This window comes from Mytilus edulis, chromosome 2, assembly GCF_963676685.1.
Source record: "Mytilus edulis chromosome 2, xbMytEdul2.2, whole genome shotgun sequence".
Lineage (NCBI taxonomy): Eukaryota > Metazoa > Mollusca > Bivalvia > Mytilida > Mytilidae > Mytilus > Mytilus edulis.
Window position 1 is genome coordinate 34469592 of NC_092345.1, and position 18684 is coordinate 34488275.

General features: G+C 30.8%; 1 protein-coding gene across 1 annotated transcript; it reads left to right on the forward strand.

Annotated features, from left to right (window-relative positions):
• Positions 1 to 422: 422 nt before the first annotated feature.
• Positions 423 to 17433, forward strand: LOC139510548 (zinc finger protein Gfi-1b-like). Its single transcript, XM_071297112.1, has 4 exons — positions 423 to 742; positions 11884 to 11958; positions 14958 to 15440; positions 16684 to 17433. The coding sequence occupies exons 1-4, from the start codon at positions 670 to 672 to the stop codon at positions 16851 to 16853; spliced, it is 801 nt and encodes a 266-aa protein (XP_071153213.1). The 5' UTR covers positions 423 to 669; the 3' UTR covers positions 16854 to 17433.
• Positions 17434 to 18684: the final 1251 nt, after the last annotated feature.

The following is an 18684-nucleotide window of genomic DNA, read 5'->3' on the forward strand; positions in this document are numbered from 1 at the left end:
TATAATTAATTTAACATTATCTCCCCTTACCGAAGCGAAATATTAAAAAAATCATTGAAATGATAAAAAAAATATATATGTCTATATACTATTACTTGTTACAATTCGAAACAAATCTCACAGTTACTCTCAGATTACAAATAACCAATGATTGTAACCATTCTTAAGTTCAAGCGTCAAAAATGTTTTCGCTTTATTTAATTTTCGTCTCTGATGACCCAAGTCGGAACAATTTAGTCTGATTGGTGATGATCCTGACTTTCATCCAGACTGTTCTCTTGAGAATCCAGGTCTCTGATTGGCTGATCTGTGTAATATCCCATGTAAGGAATCGTAAAATATTGTTTATACATGTAAAACTATGTGTCGCTTTATGTTGCATTGATTGCCTTTCCATGCTTGATCTGCCAGATGGTTTGTTATTAATATTTAAAGCTAATAGAGACGGCAATGAAGATATATAATGTTCATACAATCATTAAAAGACATCCGGCTCAATCTGAGTCTGATTTTTATTTAATATTAACAAATCGTGAATAAAAAATAGATTTTGGACTATCAAAAGTTTATTGTTAACAAAATTTGAAATAGAAATTTGAATTGTTATAAAAAAAATAATTAAAAGAAGGACTAATATAATATATATATACAATATATATAAAAGTGAAAATGCCACGTTCATTCATGGTCAAGCACGTGAAAAGGCGCTATGTAAAGAGTAAACCAAAAGCTTCGACATCAGGTAAACTATGCACCTTTGGCATGTACACAGATCGTTTTTATCATTTTAAAGTTGCACGATTCTACAGCATGTAATCGGTCCATTCTAATACTTCTTTTACTTTTTATATATTACTGTAAAATACTTTTTTTTCAGAGAGCATTGACCAGGAGCTTAAATCTTGTTTCTTAAATTAAAATTGGATCTTCATATAAATATTTCGATTTGGCTTTTTGTCACAATTCCTTTTGACTGTAACACAAGCAAATTGTATTTGTTAGCTCGTATTGCATCTTTATGTCTAATTTGTTAAGCTCCTAATTTAAAAAGTGCATACGTTGCATTTTAGAACAAGTCCCTTTACCGTCGCATATTTTCCGGTGTTACGTTTAGGTTGATATTGTCAATAAGTAAACATCGCTTATTCAGAAATACAGGTAACACTGTACTTCAGAGAAAAAGTAAAACAATTATCCAAAAATTATGTAAACTTATTAGTATTATTATTATTTAAGTAGCAGTAGTATTTGTATTTGATTGACACATTGTTAATTATATCATACATGTGCTATTTTTCTTATACTGTAATTTCTCCTTTTGTGTTGATATACATATACCTGATTTAAAAAGGCTACATTTGTCAGTCTTGTAAGATTTTTAATTTTAGTTCATTTATATATTTCGGAGTTTAAAATGACGTCCATTATCACTGAACTAGTACACATTTTAGTTTAGGGGCCAGCTGAAGCACGGGTGCGGGATGTTCTCGCTGTATTGAAGACTCATTGGTGGCCTGCGTCTGTTTTCTGCTCTTTCGTCTGGTTGTTGTCCCTTTGATACATTCTCCATTTCCATTCTCAATTTTAATTGTACATGTTTACTGACTGTATGTAACTATAGGTTATTTCTTTGCCTTTTCATATCTTTTACATTATGTAGGCACCAAAAAATAAATTTTTAAATTATACTGGATTTATAAAAGGGTATAGTGGGGCAGCCGTAAACATGTTTAACCCGCGTTTATCTTACAGTTGTCTTATGTGACGTAATTCAGTGTTTGTCGTTTGTTGCTGTGTGTCATATTTCAGTGTTTTCCTCTGTTGTAGTTTTCCCTGATTTCCACGTTTAATTTGTTTACACTTGTTTTTGTCGGGGCGTGGACCTCGGTGTCGGGTAGGGTGGTCTAAGTAGTTCTACTGTAGCAATAACCTGTCAACTCTGAAATTGTCAGTTTAAACCCGCACGTGGCAGCTGCGTTTGCCGTCAGTTGTCTTACCGAATGTCTATGGTTATCTCCGTGTACATTGACTTCTCCGACAAATAAAAACTGCATTACCGCATCAACATAGCAGAGGGGGAGGACAGGGGGTACCCTTCTCCTTTCTCCCACCCCTCTTCTCCTTTCTCCTACCCCTCTTCTCCTTATTTTATTATTTTTAATTTACCGGAAAAAAGAGATATAACTTTTTCTCCTTTCTCCCAGCCTTCCTCTCCTTTCTCCTACCACTTTTCTCCTTTCTCCCACCCCTTTCTCCTTTCTCCTACCCCCTATATCCCTGTCTCCCTTACCCCTGTCCTCCCCCTCATAGCAAATATAATATCGCAATTGGCGTTTAACACACACAGAAAAAAAACAATCAATCAAATTTGGGTCTTTTATAGATTACTATATGGTATGAGTTTTACTAATTGTTGAATGCAGTAAATGTTGAACTATATTTGCTTATCTTTTTGTCATTAAAACTCTGATAGATAGTTGTATCGAGGCAACCATACCGCACATCCTTATTTATATGATTAGAGAGAGAGAAAAAAACATTTAAAAAAGCTTGTATATCAATTACTGCACTGAATAATCATTGAAAGTTTTAAAATAAAAGTACCGGCTTATGAATAAACAGTTTTAAAGTTCAGACATTGTTCTAGAAGGTCCTAAAACCATTACAGGACTTCTTAACCCAACTAATTTTAAAGATAAAAGTTTCGATGAAATGGAATTGATTTTTTTCTACGACTTCAGTGTCTTCTGATACTTTTGTGACATTAAAAATTCCTTAAGGAATATCAACACTAATTCATAGCCCCATTGCTTTCTTTAATTGCATATTAGAGCGCACTGGTACCAGGAAGTTGTAAGTACAAAACAGTTGTGAGCTCTGATCTTAGCAACAGGATAAAAAAGTCCTCCTATTCCAATTTACATATGATTAATTATTCTAAACAAACTTTTAACACGGGATCTTCAGTGATCTCAAGGTCTTAAGCATTTATTTGATTTTTCTTTTTTAAAAACAATGAATTTTTTTGTGACTGTCATACAAGTGAGAAGTTTTGCTGGTGTCTTCCCGATTGTCCCACTTTTTGAAACTACAGGTTAAAAGGTAGTGAAATTTTGCTAGCAATAAAACCAGGTTTAATCCGCACTTTTACACATAAGGAAATGAATGTACAAAGTCAGGAATATGAAAATTGTTTTCACTTCCTTTGATGAGTTTTTGGTTTTAGCCATTTTTAAGGGACTTCCCGTTCCTTGGAGATCGGTAATTTTGTAATTTACTTTTTGATAAAAACATTTCCAAAGTGGTTTACTCATTTTTAGATGTAGGATATTTTTTGGTTTAAAATACGTACTACTTGCTTCTATGTTTTTTTTCCACATGGTACGATTTCTGAAGATATTGTTTTAAAATATCAAATTTGCACGAACTTCGAAATTTTAAAATAGTACAAACGTTGTTCAGATTTTACTTTGTAATTACGTTCAAGATTGCCTTAGTAATGATACGATCAATTTTTATACACATCAAACTGATGAAGGATAACTGTTATCCAAAATATTTCTTGATACTTGTATATGTTACAGTGAATTTGTATAATCAGTGATTATGTAGAATCCCTGAAATCCCTAAATCACTGGCTAGTTTAAGGATTCTATGTAATCACTAAAATTTTCAGGGATTATGTATACTCACTAGAAAAAACGTCAGGGATTATACATAATAATTGAAATGAAGAAATAGTCTTATTTATAAAAAAAAATGAATAAAAGTCAAATAATGTATTCTATAAAATCATTATAAAACATCATTATAAACATTTATTGTAAAATGTTAAGCACAATATATCAAAATGAAAACCCATATTTTTTTTTAATTTTAGGCACAATATATTAAAATAATAATTATGCTTCACATCTGTTTTTACAACAATATCCACATTTAAAAAAAACCCCTTTCCTTCACATATCGAATCAGATTTTACGACATGCCTCAGAGAAGTAAAGTGTTAAGTAAAAACATCTGAAGGTACCCCCCAAAAAAAGGAATTAGCAAACCCAAACTGTTTTCAGCAAGATGCCATATTTTGTGGCCAGGCTCAGAACAATTGCCATTATTTTTTTGGGTTTCCCTTTCCTTTTTTACTGTATGGAATTGCTATGAGAATATTACACCAAATGCCAGCTTCCTCTAAGATTTTGTTCTATTTGTCAATCTTTAGTTCTGCCTGTTTTTCAGTTCGAAGTTCATTTTCATTTGAACAAAAATAAAAATAATGAAAACACACAAAAGCCAACAAAACAGATGTTCCATAATCTTCTTCACCATTCATTTTACACGTACTTCAAATAACATGCCCTGTAGATTTACAAATAGAACATGAATATCCATATGACGCTGGCTTTTAAGAAAGAATCAATGCATGTAAAGTTATCGCTATAAAGGTAATGTTAATATCATTAATTTTGAAGTCTTCAACTGTATCTCGAAACCCTGTGTTGGTTATATCTTTTAAATCATCCTCTGTGTTTAAAAGCAAAATTATTTCATCTGGCAAGGAATATGAAAGAAAAAAAATGATAAATTGTCTATAATAAAAAAAATTATCAAACAAAGGATCCTTAAATTATTGATAATCCCTGAAATTATATTAGGGAATTTGTAGAATAATTATTAAAATGTTCAGTGATTATGTAAAATCACTGGTCATTTTCAGGGAATATATATAATTACAGTAACTAATGATTTTAGTGATTCTACATATTCCCTGGTTAATCAGGGATTATGTAGAATCCCTGATTATACAAATTTACTGTAACATATTCAAATTCAAATTCTTTATTAACTTTGAGCCTTACGGCTCATCAGTATCATAATCAAGTACATGTACAGTGTATACATATGGCATATTACAAACAATATAACAATATGCATAATAAACAATAGGTGACGTCAGAAGTTTCATCAATACAAAATATCTTTTATTACAATAAACTGTTTCTTAATTTAAAAGAGAAATGTATAAACTTTCCCAAGTTACAAAGCTGTTTTGTGTTTTCACATGCCAATAATTCTATTAATTTAAAAGTTGATGGCCTAGACCAGTAATATTTTTTTATATATTTTTTTTTGCAAATCAGTATATCTACTACATTGACGGATAAAATGAAATTCATCCTCTATTACTCCTAAATCATAAAAAATACAATTTTTTTCATTTCTATTAGTACCAACATAACGTCCAGTTCCAATACAAAGGTTATGTGAAGTCCCCACATTTCACACCCATACATTAATATGCTACTTACATAAGTATCAAAAAGACTAAGCATTGTAAATACATTTAAACATAATGATGTTGTAGTTCTTCTCATACTGAACATAGCTTTTCTACCTTGTTCTGCAATGTTTCTGTGTATTAAGAAATTTACAATTATACGGTATTAATACACCTAAATAACAAAATTGTTCCACTATACCCATTGTTTGACCGTTATAGACCCATGTCTCATTAATTAGGCCGTACAATTCTACCCTTCCTGAAAACAACAATTATTTTTTTTATTAACAGACAAGCCCCATTTTTCTGTGTAAATTGACAAAGTATTCGACATTTCCTGTAAACCTTCTACTGTTTCAGACATCAAAATCATGTAATCAGCATACATTAACAAAAATAATGTTATATCTTGAAACTCTAAGGCACAATTGCCATTAGCAATAAATTCATTTTCAAAATCATTCAATTAGAAAGAAAATAAAATTGGAGAAAGAACTTCCCTTTGCATTAAACCAAGGTTGTTACAAAAGTAATCAGAGTTTAGCCCATTGAATCTAATACAGGTTCTTACATTATTATACATAAATTTTAAAACAGTTAATACCTAATCTGGAAATTTTGTACCATAAACATAAGCGATCAATTGAGTCAAACGCTTTCAAGTAGTCTACAAAGCAACAATATAATCTTTTATTTTTACAGAGTGTTTTTTGAATAACAGAGTATAAACAAAAACATTATCAACTGTACTATAACCGTTTCGAAAACCAAACTGTGCATCAGATAATATATCATTGACAGTTGCCCAATTTAACAATCTTTTATTGAGTATTGTGGTGAAAAGTTTACCTAAATTGCTGACAAGGCTTATGCCACGATAGTTTGCTGCATTATTAGCATCACCAGATTTGAAAATTGGTACCAGGATGGCATCTGACTATGAAACGGGAAATATCCACTAATCAATACGGCGTTAAAAATAGTACATACATGTGGTATAATAAAATCCTTGTATTCAATGAAAAATTCATTCAGCAAAAAGTCTGGACCATGGCTTTTGTCCATTTTAAGTTCATAAATTGCCTTTATAATCTCATCAGCAGTAATATCTGCATCTAGTTCTTCAAAAACACATTCATTATTAATCACTTCGGGTCTCTTATTGCTATTCGGCGCACTTGATACAAGTTCTTTGAAATATTCAAAAAAGTCAGTAATGTTTAAATCACATTTCCTCTGATTTTTCCCTAAATAATGAATAAAATTTTCTTGGATATATACTGTTCCTTTTTTTTTTTTATATATATATATATATATTGGTGTTGTTTTGTACACATTTAAGGCGTATAGTTTATTCATTCTTTAAGCTTTGCAGTATATATGTTATAACAATAAAATTTTGCACAGCTAACATATTGTTGAAATCTTAATTTAAAAGTACTGCATTTATGGAAATACAAATTTCGACAGATGGTACTGTAGGTATGGGCGGTGTAGAGGGTCAAAGTAATTTTTCTTAAGTTTTTAATGAAATTAATTATAGGCCAGTAGTATAGATCAGTATTTCTGAAATTCGAATAAGTCAAAATTTGAATATGACATGGTCATGATTGAAAATTCGATTTGAAATATAACTGCATTCAACTTCTTTTGGATACTTCGAGTGTACTACCATATTGGTGACACTCAAAGACTGAATAAATAAATCTTAATGTTAAATTCACTACTATTACTATCATAACAATACAATATTCTTTCGTTGAAATCGACAAACGTTTTATCGGCGTTTTATAACATGGGGAAAACCGTCATTAATATTTATAATTTATCAAATAAACTGCAAGAAATTGCGATGGTACTATTTTTGAAAATAAAAAGATATGGTATGATTGGAATTAGCTGGGTATTTATACATCCCCACAACAAAAAGACATTAAGTACAACTGATATTACTCACAGCTAGTGCAAAGCCAATAACAACTAATTAAACAAATCATGTATTTAAAACTAAATTGACCTCAAATGATTTGTTTGTCTCATGTAATATTATTTGTTATCAAATACCATGCAATAAACAAATAATATCTATATGAAATAAAAAATCATAGAAATTTATTGGAATTCACTGCCTTTTTATCACAATTTCAGCAGCATGATTTAAATTATTTAAAGCTGAAATCTATAGACTTCAATATCTATGATGTAATTTTGACATTTTTTAATATGATTTATTCTGTGTACAAAGCCCGAATCAGATTGGATCACTGACGAATTAGAAATAAAAAAAAATGATAACATTTTGTTCTTTCTCTGTGAGCAAAACACATAGGAAGCGGCCATCGATTTTGAACCACGTCAACTGAGGCGTCTGCATATTATGTTTTCTTTTAATTTCACAAACACGGATTCTGTTTTGAACTGGTTAAGCCAATGTAATTGAAAATTAAATATTTAAATTTAAATGCATTGTAATAACACTTAAATATGACATTCATCTGATTTCCTTATATGATTAGATTCGATTTGTCCGTCATCCACATCCTGGAGAATTTATTTTATCACACCAATAGCAGATTTTTCTAATAGATTGACAGGCTATTATTTTAGGGATATTTTAAACGTTAACGCACGTCTGGCGTACTAAAATTATAACCCTGGTACCTTTTGATAACTATTTACAGATTCCTCCGTTATCGATGTTAAAAGATAGTAATTTTAATTATACGAATCAATAAGCATTTTATCAACCAGACTTTAATATTTCATTGGTTTTTACACAAATATATGGCTGCTCAGCTTTAAAGCATTATTTTGATTCTGTGAAACAAGCAATACTTGACTTACTGATTTTTTTTATTGAAATATAAATCATTACTCTTTCCAATTGCAAACAAGCACATATTCTAATGCGCAGATAAATACTGGCCATTTGAAACCTAAGGCAGCTACATTAGCCTTTTATCAAATTTTGTTATTGAAGTTAACAGAAACTTATCAAAGATACGATACAAAAGATTTACGACTCGTATCTGAAGGGCGTCAGTCCGAAGGCATGGTAGGGTTACATCTGTTTTACATAGAAGTAATATACAAAAATATCTTTTCTCTTTTTCTTAGTTTTGATAAACCCAACAGGAAAAGTATCATTATCTTAAATTTGCCAGATGCAGAAACACTTTGTTGTTTGTTTATGGCTAATTGCAACTGGTTTTCTGTCATTAAATTGATACCTTTTCACTTCTTCGGTATTTCAATATGCAGCGCTTTACTTTCTTGTCTCTTCTGTTTTAATTGACAAAATCTGAACTTTTTGCTGATAGATGTTAAAATTTTTTTGGTAATACAAATGTATAGAGGAGTTAGATCATTACAAGACCCTGTAATTAAGTAACTTTTCCCTTTTAAGATCACATTGGTACTGTTTTTAATCGATGATCTGAATGTCACCGTGTGTGTGTACCTTTGTGTCTGATTGTTTATTTTCTTTTATCGTGTTATTTTGCATTGTTTTGTATTCTTTATTTCCATGTTTAAAAAGAAATCTGATAAGTGTAAACACTTCTGTATAGATGAGGCAGATAATTGAACGACCCAGTAATTTCGTATTAAGAGCACAATGATATCTTAATTTATGGTCGATAATCTCTGGTTTAGTTAATACGTTTGTCCCTAAATTTTCTATCATTTCATTTTAACGTGTCTTTTTTCAATTTTGTTATATTTATTATTTGCGGGTTGTTTGAAAAAATACCTGAACATATAATCTAATTTGAAGGATGCGTTTTATAATTACTTCTTGAATATTTAAAATAATCATACAAGCATAAACATATATATATAAGACTTGTTTTACGTTATCTTTCCCTTTTCTCTGGTGAATAGTAACTGTTGTTGAATTGGCAATCATACTATTCTAATTTTTATATAAATTAATTTATTTTCAGAATCAACGGTTTTGAAAATCCCTAATGTTCTTTCAAATGTCAAACAAACCTGTTTTTAAAAAAGCCCTGCTTTCTATTAGTAGTAATTTAATGGACAGTATCATACCATAAGTTATTTATTTTTGATAATAACCTGACTTTCATGGTATGGTACACAGCTACTTTTGCTTAGGTACTATTTCTGTACTGAAAATCTGTAGTACTGGAAATCTACTTTTAATATTCAGTACTATTTTGTTACTTTAAAATTATTGTAATATTCAGGTACTTGTATTTTACAATACTTGATTTGTAATTTAAATTTAAGTACTACAGATTTTTGTGTTACATGGTTTCATTTTCAGCATTTTTAGCATTTTGAAAGTTTGTCTTTTTCAAATCTCTTAAAGTTATGATGTTCAAACATGGAATACTGTGATCATTGTTGGTATAATTTTTGTACCAATATTTTAAGTAAAAATCAAGTACTGAAAAATACAAGTACCTAAATATTACAATAATTTTAAAGTAAAGAAATAGTACTAAATATTAAAAGTAAATTTCCAGTACTACAGATTTTAAGTACAGAAATAGTACCTATGCCAAAGTAGCTGTGTAATACTTTATTATTGTATGGTAATACTTTATTACAACGATTGTAAAGATTTATTAGAGATACAATAAATATGGAACTAACATCTGTACAGTGGTCATTGTGGAGTGTAAAACTAGAGGCCCTAACATGCCTAAAGAGCATTATCCTAATATGACGAATTTAACCAATTTTTTTCATTTGTGTCTATTAATAGAATTATTTGAAAACTATAATATATCGAGAGGAACTATAAGAATCCAACATGATCAGCAGGAAAAGATCTACAAAGTTAATAATTCAATGCTTAACTTCGTTAGACTGCTTTTTGAAGTTATTACCCTTTATTGACACTTTCTACCATTTGGCGGGTTTTCAAATATATTACAACAATTATAGATAAACAGACACTTAAAAAGTCAAAATTATCAGCAAGACAGGATCTACAAATGTGTCACGATAATAACCAAAATGCTCACTCGACTATTTATTGGAGTTATTGCTCTTTAATAAAGATTTTTTATCAACTTTGGGAGATTTGTCTATTACTTGTATCTTGAAAACTATAAAAGTCAGATAAAAAATTATTATAAAAGACAAGATCTACAAATACGTCTTATTTTTACTGAAATAGTATATTCTTCATATTGGCAATTGGTCTTAAATAACGCAAAATTAAGAAAATAGAGAAATCTTGTAAAAAGAAAAAGAAATAGATAACAGCAATGGCCCATGATCAACAAAAAAGAGATTTCTGTCTTGAATGGTGTTCTAGTCCACTGTAGCGTTCCTGTGTTGGAGATACGCATAGACCTAGGTACCCGACACATACCCTTTATTGCCTCTAGATTTACACTCCATTACTGTTTGAAATTCCAATCCGATCTTTAAAATCCTTGTCAAAATTATTGCCATAAAATTTAGTTCAGGTTATTAAAATAAATCTTTTATGACATGATAATTAGAATTGAATTATTTTTATGGAAAGCAGCGCTTTTTGAAAATAAAATATGTGTGTTCCGCAATGGGAATTTTCAGAAGAGTTGATTCTAAAAATTATTTATTTATATAACAATAAGCAGTTATTGTTTGATTGTTAATTTCACAAATAGTCAGAAGAGAAAAAAGGCAGAGAATGTAATATTGTCATGTTTATCCATGTATGATTAATTTAATTATTCAAGAGCCAATATTAATTAAGACGCATCCTTCAAATTAAGTTATATGTTAAGATTTGTTTCAAACACGGAAATAAAGAATACAAAACAATGCAAAAATATACGATAAAAGAAAACAAACAATCGGACACAAAGGTATACACACACACACACACACATATACAGATCATCGATTAAAACGGTACTAATGTAACCTGAAAAGGAATAAGTTGCGTTTCCCTCAGTTTTAGTTTGTTACCCCGATTCTGTTTTTTGTCCATGGATTTATGAGTTTTGAACAGCGGTATACTGCTGTTGCCTTTATTTACGAACTAACAGGGTCTTGTAATTATCTACCTCATCTATACATTTGTATCTACATAGAAGTGTTAACATCTATCAGCAAAAGGTTCAAATGTTGTCAATTAAATAAAAAAAAGACATGAAAGTACAACGCTGCATATAACCATACTGAAGCAGTGATAATGTCTCAGTTTGATGTCAGAAAAATTGTACAAATACAACGATTCATATCACCATACTAAATCAGTTATAGGGTATTAATTAATTTGATGACCAAAAAAATACTCAATTAAGATTTCATTCCAAATACATAAATACAAACTATCTCCTGAAAGTGTTTGAAAGTTTGAGATAATGACACTTTTCCTATTTTATCAAAACTAATTGCTCTTTTAAGAACAAGAGAAAAGAAAACATTTTTCTTTACTTCTGTGTAAATCAGATGAAGTCGTGTCATATCTTCGGAGCTAACGCCCCTCAAATCACATCTTATACATACAAACGTAGAGCTTTTTATCTCTTCACTCAAAGTATATTTCCCCCCTCCTGTTTAAAAGTTTATGTATCCATGCAAATTTAAAGAAATGATTTGGTGAAGATGATTTAATGTTCGTTTATCTATTTCTATAGAACTGTCTACGACAGAAAATCATTCAATCACAGATTACACAGGAAAACAAGAAAATCTACAGAAAGACTATCATGGTAAGAATAGTTTTTTGTTTGTTTGCTGTCATGAATGACAATATGTTTTAAACGTAAATATATTCAACTCTCCTTAGCAGTAAATTCAATAGCCGCGCAACCGTATCTTTTACGTCCTTATGATATTTCTTTTTACAATTTGTGGACCAGAACCATAGCTCTTAGGTCCTTATAATATTATTTTTTTTTGACAGTTTGAGGACCAAATATCTATGGTCCGCAAATTGTCAAAATAATATCACAGAGACCTAAAAGCTATGGTTCCAAAGCAGTAATTTAAATGTTCCATTATTATACATATCTTTTTCAAGTCTCTATGCTTGTTTTTGTTGTAAAGAAGATGGATTGTGTAAAGTTTTTATTTATAGCGCAAACACAGAATGTGTGATCTGTTATGCAAACCTATTTGATTAAAACCTTATAATTTCAGGAATTAATTTCAGAAGATAACAATTCTTTTACCCCTCTTTATTTGTCATGAAAAATGATAAACTTGCAAATTGAAAGAAAATTGAATTCGAGTTAATTTTAGTTTTGCTAAAAAGCTATTTTCTCCTCCAATTGCTCCTCTTTATTAAGCTAGGTCATCCTAAATAAAAGTCTGCGCTGACTTTTTTCTTCACTACGGTAAGATATGCTAGATTGCAAACTGTCACATAAACAAATAGTGAATAAGACACTCTAGAAATAATAACCTTTTACGACTAATATATGAGTATTTAAACGAATATATCTACTTCCAGACGTTGTTTTATAGCACAAAATACAATTAATACATTTGTCCATGTGAAATACTGGTAAAAGATTTTTCTGCTCTTTTGGATTTTGTCTGTGTTTTAGATTTGATTTGACTGAATCTGTTGTACATAATGGGGTTTTATTTATTTGTTTGAAGGCGTCATCAATGAGGCTAGCAAAGAGTGATTTTTCATATTACGAGGTTGGTTTGACTCTTGTATCAGCATACAATTTTTCATTGTGTTGACAAATATAATTAATAAGCCAACTTATATTTATCTTTATAAATATACACTATGCGTCTTCTTCTTTTTGATTAAATATTCGAATCATTTAGCCTTCAGCTTCAAGTCAAAAAAATATTTCACTCTATCGAATTGCGGTTTTGAAAATCATTTACATTTTTTTGCTATATACTTCTAATCTCAATGAATTGAGGTAACACTAGTACCCCAAAATGTACATTAAAAAACAGGGCTTCATAATTCAAAGATTAGGTTTTGTGATTTACTATATATGCAGACTTATATGGGACCGCTTATATTCTGTGTAATGCCTCACCAAACGAAATATGTAAATGAGTAAGTAAAACGTTGTTTATTCTCTTGAAAGTAAGGAGAGTTAAGACTTTGATAACAAGCTATATACTTGTCATATGTTACTCCCGTTAAACAACATATTTTATTAAAAATAAAATTTTGCACAACAAATAAAAAGTGTTAAAGACTATGACCAAAGCAAAGTATTAGTATACTTTACAATATTTTGTGCTTTCAGGTTAGGAAAGTAAGGAATTAAAACAAAAATTGTGAACTCATTATTATCAGACCTCCCGTTAAGAGCCTTATAAACCTGATTGATGTGATTTGTCTTTGTTGTTACATAATTTATTTTTTGGTATCCAGAGGGACCTTTTAAAGTCTTACATTTCTTGTTAATATGTTTTCCTATCGCGTTAAGCAACATCACTTTACGTGAGGCGATATCAATCGGTAGAAAAACATCACGGAATAAGTTACTGCTCGAATGTGGTTCACCAATATTTTAACATTCAACATTATGGCATTTATTGTAATTACCCGAAATCACTCGAATAGATTTCCTTCCAGATCACGACATGCGCATCAGTGATTGGGTATTCTTGGTTCCGGCGGGAGTTTTCATGAGATTGATTTACATTTAATGACGTAACTTAATGCTACTCCTATCTTGTAAAAATTGGGATAATAATCAAATCAAACCAATATAACAAAGACTTTGGTTTACAGATGTTGGTCTCTCGCGATCAAGATGTTGCTAATTACAGTATAAGAAGTTATTGTGATAAAGCAAATTTATAAGAGATAGATGCATACACGCAATACTGTATTTAACCGTACCTCGCGTTTCTAATGAAAATGCGATGTTTTATTTTAGTCGTTTGAGGATTGTTAAATACATTGAGTGATTTCATACAATTCATCTAGCATAATATTTATAAGATTCATTTTGACTTGATTATCAGAAAATTTGGATATGCGTTTACGGGTTTATGTAGTCAGAATTTACCACTCACTGATTTTGCAGTCCATCTCATTTTAGTATTGAATCGTGCTTTATGTCAGTAAAGTTTTAAATACTAAAACAACATTGATTCAACATGGCACTAAAGAAAAATCCCAATTTTATCACTCCATTATCGCGAACCGTTCATAATCATTATTGTCAAAATACCTTTGCAAGGAATAGGAGTCATCTTTCGACCTTACAATATTCACGGTTCTGTAGTCAATACATATACTTTTATTACATTTACATGCTTTTCTCGTTGATAACTTCCCCATTCGTTAATATTTTCAATGCAAATCTTGAATTAACTAGACTTTCTTTTGCTGAATCAACAGATAATACCACAGCGTTTTCAATGGATATGTAAAGGAAAACGAACGTCTTTTTGGTCCTTGGCGTTTGTTTGGTTTATTTGTTTAAACGATATTTAATTGTCGATAATAGGATATTCAGCTTCCTTATTTTTAACATTCTAAATGACCAAACCCGGAGTAAAAAAAAATGTTATAGGTATTAGTTTTCATTAAAAAATAATCAAAATCAAATGTTAAAGAATATTCAGCATGGTATAGATATTTTGTTTACCAAAATGTCTTACGAAATTATGAGGCAGACTTGTTACTAAGTCCCTCCAAAAACTGTTCTTGCCTCTTTTTTTTAATTCTCTTGAATATTATAACTTACTCATTTCTTTCTTTTGTTCCTCTGTTTAGGACTTAGTTCAACCTTAACCCCAGCTGAGGATATGAAACGCATGAAAACTTTTTATGACCGATACCAACCATTATTCGACAGATCGACAACGATGAGAGATGATACTCTGAATACTGTTTATTATAATGGCTATAGGTATCTGGAGAGAGACCACAAACTCCTGAGATACAACTGTGATTGTTTTGATTGCAAGCCATGGCTGAAACCCTACTTTTCACGGTCTGACGATTTGTTGGATCATCAAAATGTCTCACCATCAAGTACTGGGTCATTCAGCGAAAAGAAGGATCTTGAATTGAATGAAAACGGTTCATCTCAAAGGGCGTTCAGGTGTAAGGAATGCGGAAAGGGTTTTAAAAGGTCATCGACCTTAAATACACACATGCTGATCCACAGTGACACACGACCATACCCTTGCAATTTTTGTGGGAAAAGGTTTCACCAGAAGTCTGACATGAAGAAGCACACGTACATACACACAGGTCAGTAACACATATTAACCAATATAACCTAAAGGAAAAACAGTGAAAGTCTTAAAGAACATATTAAGTAGTAAACAACTCATCAAAGATACCAGACTTATAATTTGTACTCCAAACGCTTGTTTCTTCTTCTTAAGACTACCAAAGACACGAGAATAAAAAAGTGTCTATAATATTTGAAAGCAGCTTCGTAATGGGTCTCATTTAATGCGACAGTAGTTTACCGATGTTCAAATCCCTTAAAGTGATTTGGACGACAAAACAATGTATCAAACAGAAACTGGGGGAATTGCAAAAAAAAAAAAAAAAAAGGCACGAGGTCGATTAAGTTATGCGTCTTCTCCTGCTATACCTTCAACATCCGCCATTCGAATCATCTCTTAAAAAGAAAATAATACATTCATCATATACTAACTTATAACTGCCACATCGTTCATTTAATTAAATGAAATAGAAAAATAGAACAATATGATTGAAGTCGTCATTTCTATTCTCTTTTAATTTGAGTAATAGGAACCAATTCAATTATTCATTTCAAATGGTCATATTACATTATAATTTTATACAGAACAAGTCAGTTGGATTTTATCTTGTCGTTCCAATACGTGTTAGTATTAATGAATTCTTCCCTTTGTGTTTTTTTTTATAATTTATTCTGTTTTTCCTTCATCCTAAGTGCATTAAATCCAAATATAACGACTTTTTATATGATGAAGTTCTCATTACTGTTGGAAAACAATAACAGAAAAGAAAAAAATACGTGATATTAAATCCATAAACTTTATTCGCGAGTACTAATACCTACGTAAAGCAACCGGATCCTGTTTTTGTTTCGTTCAAAATTTTAAAGTGAAACTTTGTAAAGGATCATCCGATTGCACGACAATTTGAATATCTTGTAGTCGAAAAGAACGCATTTAGACTACCCTCATTTAGTAATGTTTATCAATGATGTGTGCATTTTGCATCACTGTTATGTGAAGATTTCTATGAATTGTATACGCTATTTTTGTATTAGTTAATTCGAGCTGGTTTTGCCCAATGCTCTTATTTTAAGAGTGCACTATATGGATACGTCTTTTCTTGTTCCACACACCGTTTCACTGCAGCTGCTTAAGTTATCGTTTTGGTTTGCCTGAAATATAAAATGGCGATAGTATACTTGTACATATCTCTTGTTTCTAAAATGCAGGTTAATGAAAAAAAAAGTAATTTCTAACATCAGCATTTTTGTTCTTTTCAGGAGAAAAACCACACAAATGTCTAGTTTGTGGTAAAGCCTTCAGTCAGTCATCTAACTTAATCACCCATACCAGGAAACATACAGGATTTAAACCATTTACATGTGATAGATGTGGACGATCATTCCAACGTAAAGTTGACCTGAGACGTCATCATGAAACAACTCATTAAATTTAACAACTCATCTGAATTAAATGTATTGTACGTTATCTAGAGATTTATAAATCTCATTTACTCAGTCGGCTTAATTCTTATGCTTAATATGAACATCCTGCTCCATCATGCATAATTTGTAGGTTACTATGTACTGAAAAAGTAGGCTTCTTGGAGAATTGTGCACTTTTAATGGAGATGAGCAATATTAAACACTATCCGTTGCTAAAATTACACACTGTCGACATAAAAGTACTTTTTCATATCACCGATTAAAAGTTCTCTTACATTAGTAACAGCGTAGAAATTTAAGTTACTTATAGTATCATACCATTTTTAAATTGAGATATTAAGAGATATCTCATGGAATGAATGTTCAACCATCAATTACCATACTAATATGAATTCGTCAGATGTCTTCATGTAAATAGAATATTATGTATGGGCACTGATTCGAACGTTTCATTAAAGTGAATAGAGGTTTATTTAATTCCAGGTAACCTGCATAACGATTTTGACATATTGTTACAGGCTTTGTTTTTTTAGTCTTATATAGTTTTATTTATTTATTTAATAAGAGAATGTATGTTGTTGTTACTTTAAGGAATAAAAATATGTTATTGTTTTTGTTTTGTTAAAATCTATTGTAAAAATACCGAAACCTTAGGTAAATTCGATAAGATTACCTTAGCTGTATTTGGCAAAACGTTTAGGAATTTTAAGTCCGCAATGGTTTTACACTTCGTTCTGTATTTGGCCTTTTAAACTTCTTTTGATTCAAGCGTTAATAACGAGTCTTTTGTAGACAAAACGTGCGTCTGTGCAAATACAAAATTTAAATCCTGGTATCTATGATGATAGATATAGGAAGATGTGGTATGAGTGCCAATGAGACAACTCTCCACCCAAAAAACAATTTATAAAAGTAAACCACTATATACCATATTCAATAAGGTGTTCATATAACCTAACCAAATCAAACGTTCTTCTAAATAAAGTAATGGAAAACAACTGTCGTATTCCTGACTTAGTACAGGAATTTTTTTAAGACAATGGGGATTTGAACCGATCTTTATAGCTAGCTCAATCTCCCATTTGTATGACAGTTTCGTTATATTGACATATTGGATGATAATATGTACTGGACTCTATACTACGAAATAAAATTGAGAATGGAAATGGGGAATGTGCCAAAGAGACAACAACCCGACCATAGAAAAAAACAACAGCAAAAGGTCACCAACAGGTCTTCAATGTAGCGAGAAATTCCCGCACCCGGAGGCGTCCTTCAGCTGGCCCCTAAACAAATATATACTAGTTCAGTGATAATGAACGCCATACTAATTTCCAAACTGTACACAAGAAACTAAAATTAAAAAAATACAAGACTAACAAAGGCCAGAGGCTCCTGACTTGGGACAGGCGCAAAAATGCGGCGGGGTTAAACATGTTTGTGAGATCTCAAGCAGTTCCATTACCAGGAAAATAAATTATCCACAATTTCAGAGGATTATTGATGATAGATAGAATTGTATTGCATTTCATTTTCTTTTTCAAAACTACTACGAAACCTGTGCTGGCGTAACTAGTTTGAAGTCTCGTATCATCGATGATCAAGGGTTTTTAAATGGTCCATGGTTCGACATTTGTCAGAAGTCATTATGTACATTTGAAAAAATCATATCCAATGAATTTATGCAAAACTTTTTCCTGAAGTGTTTTGGTTTTATAGTTAGTTCCATTTGTTCTTATAGTTTCACTCATAGTGGCACGTCTTTGGCAGTCCTTACTTTTGTCTCCTGGACCATCAGGTTAATTGTTAATCAACAATTATTTGGACTTTTTCAAA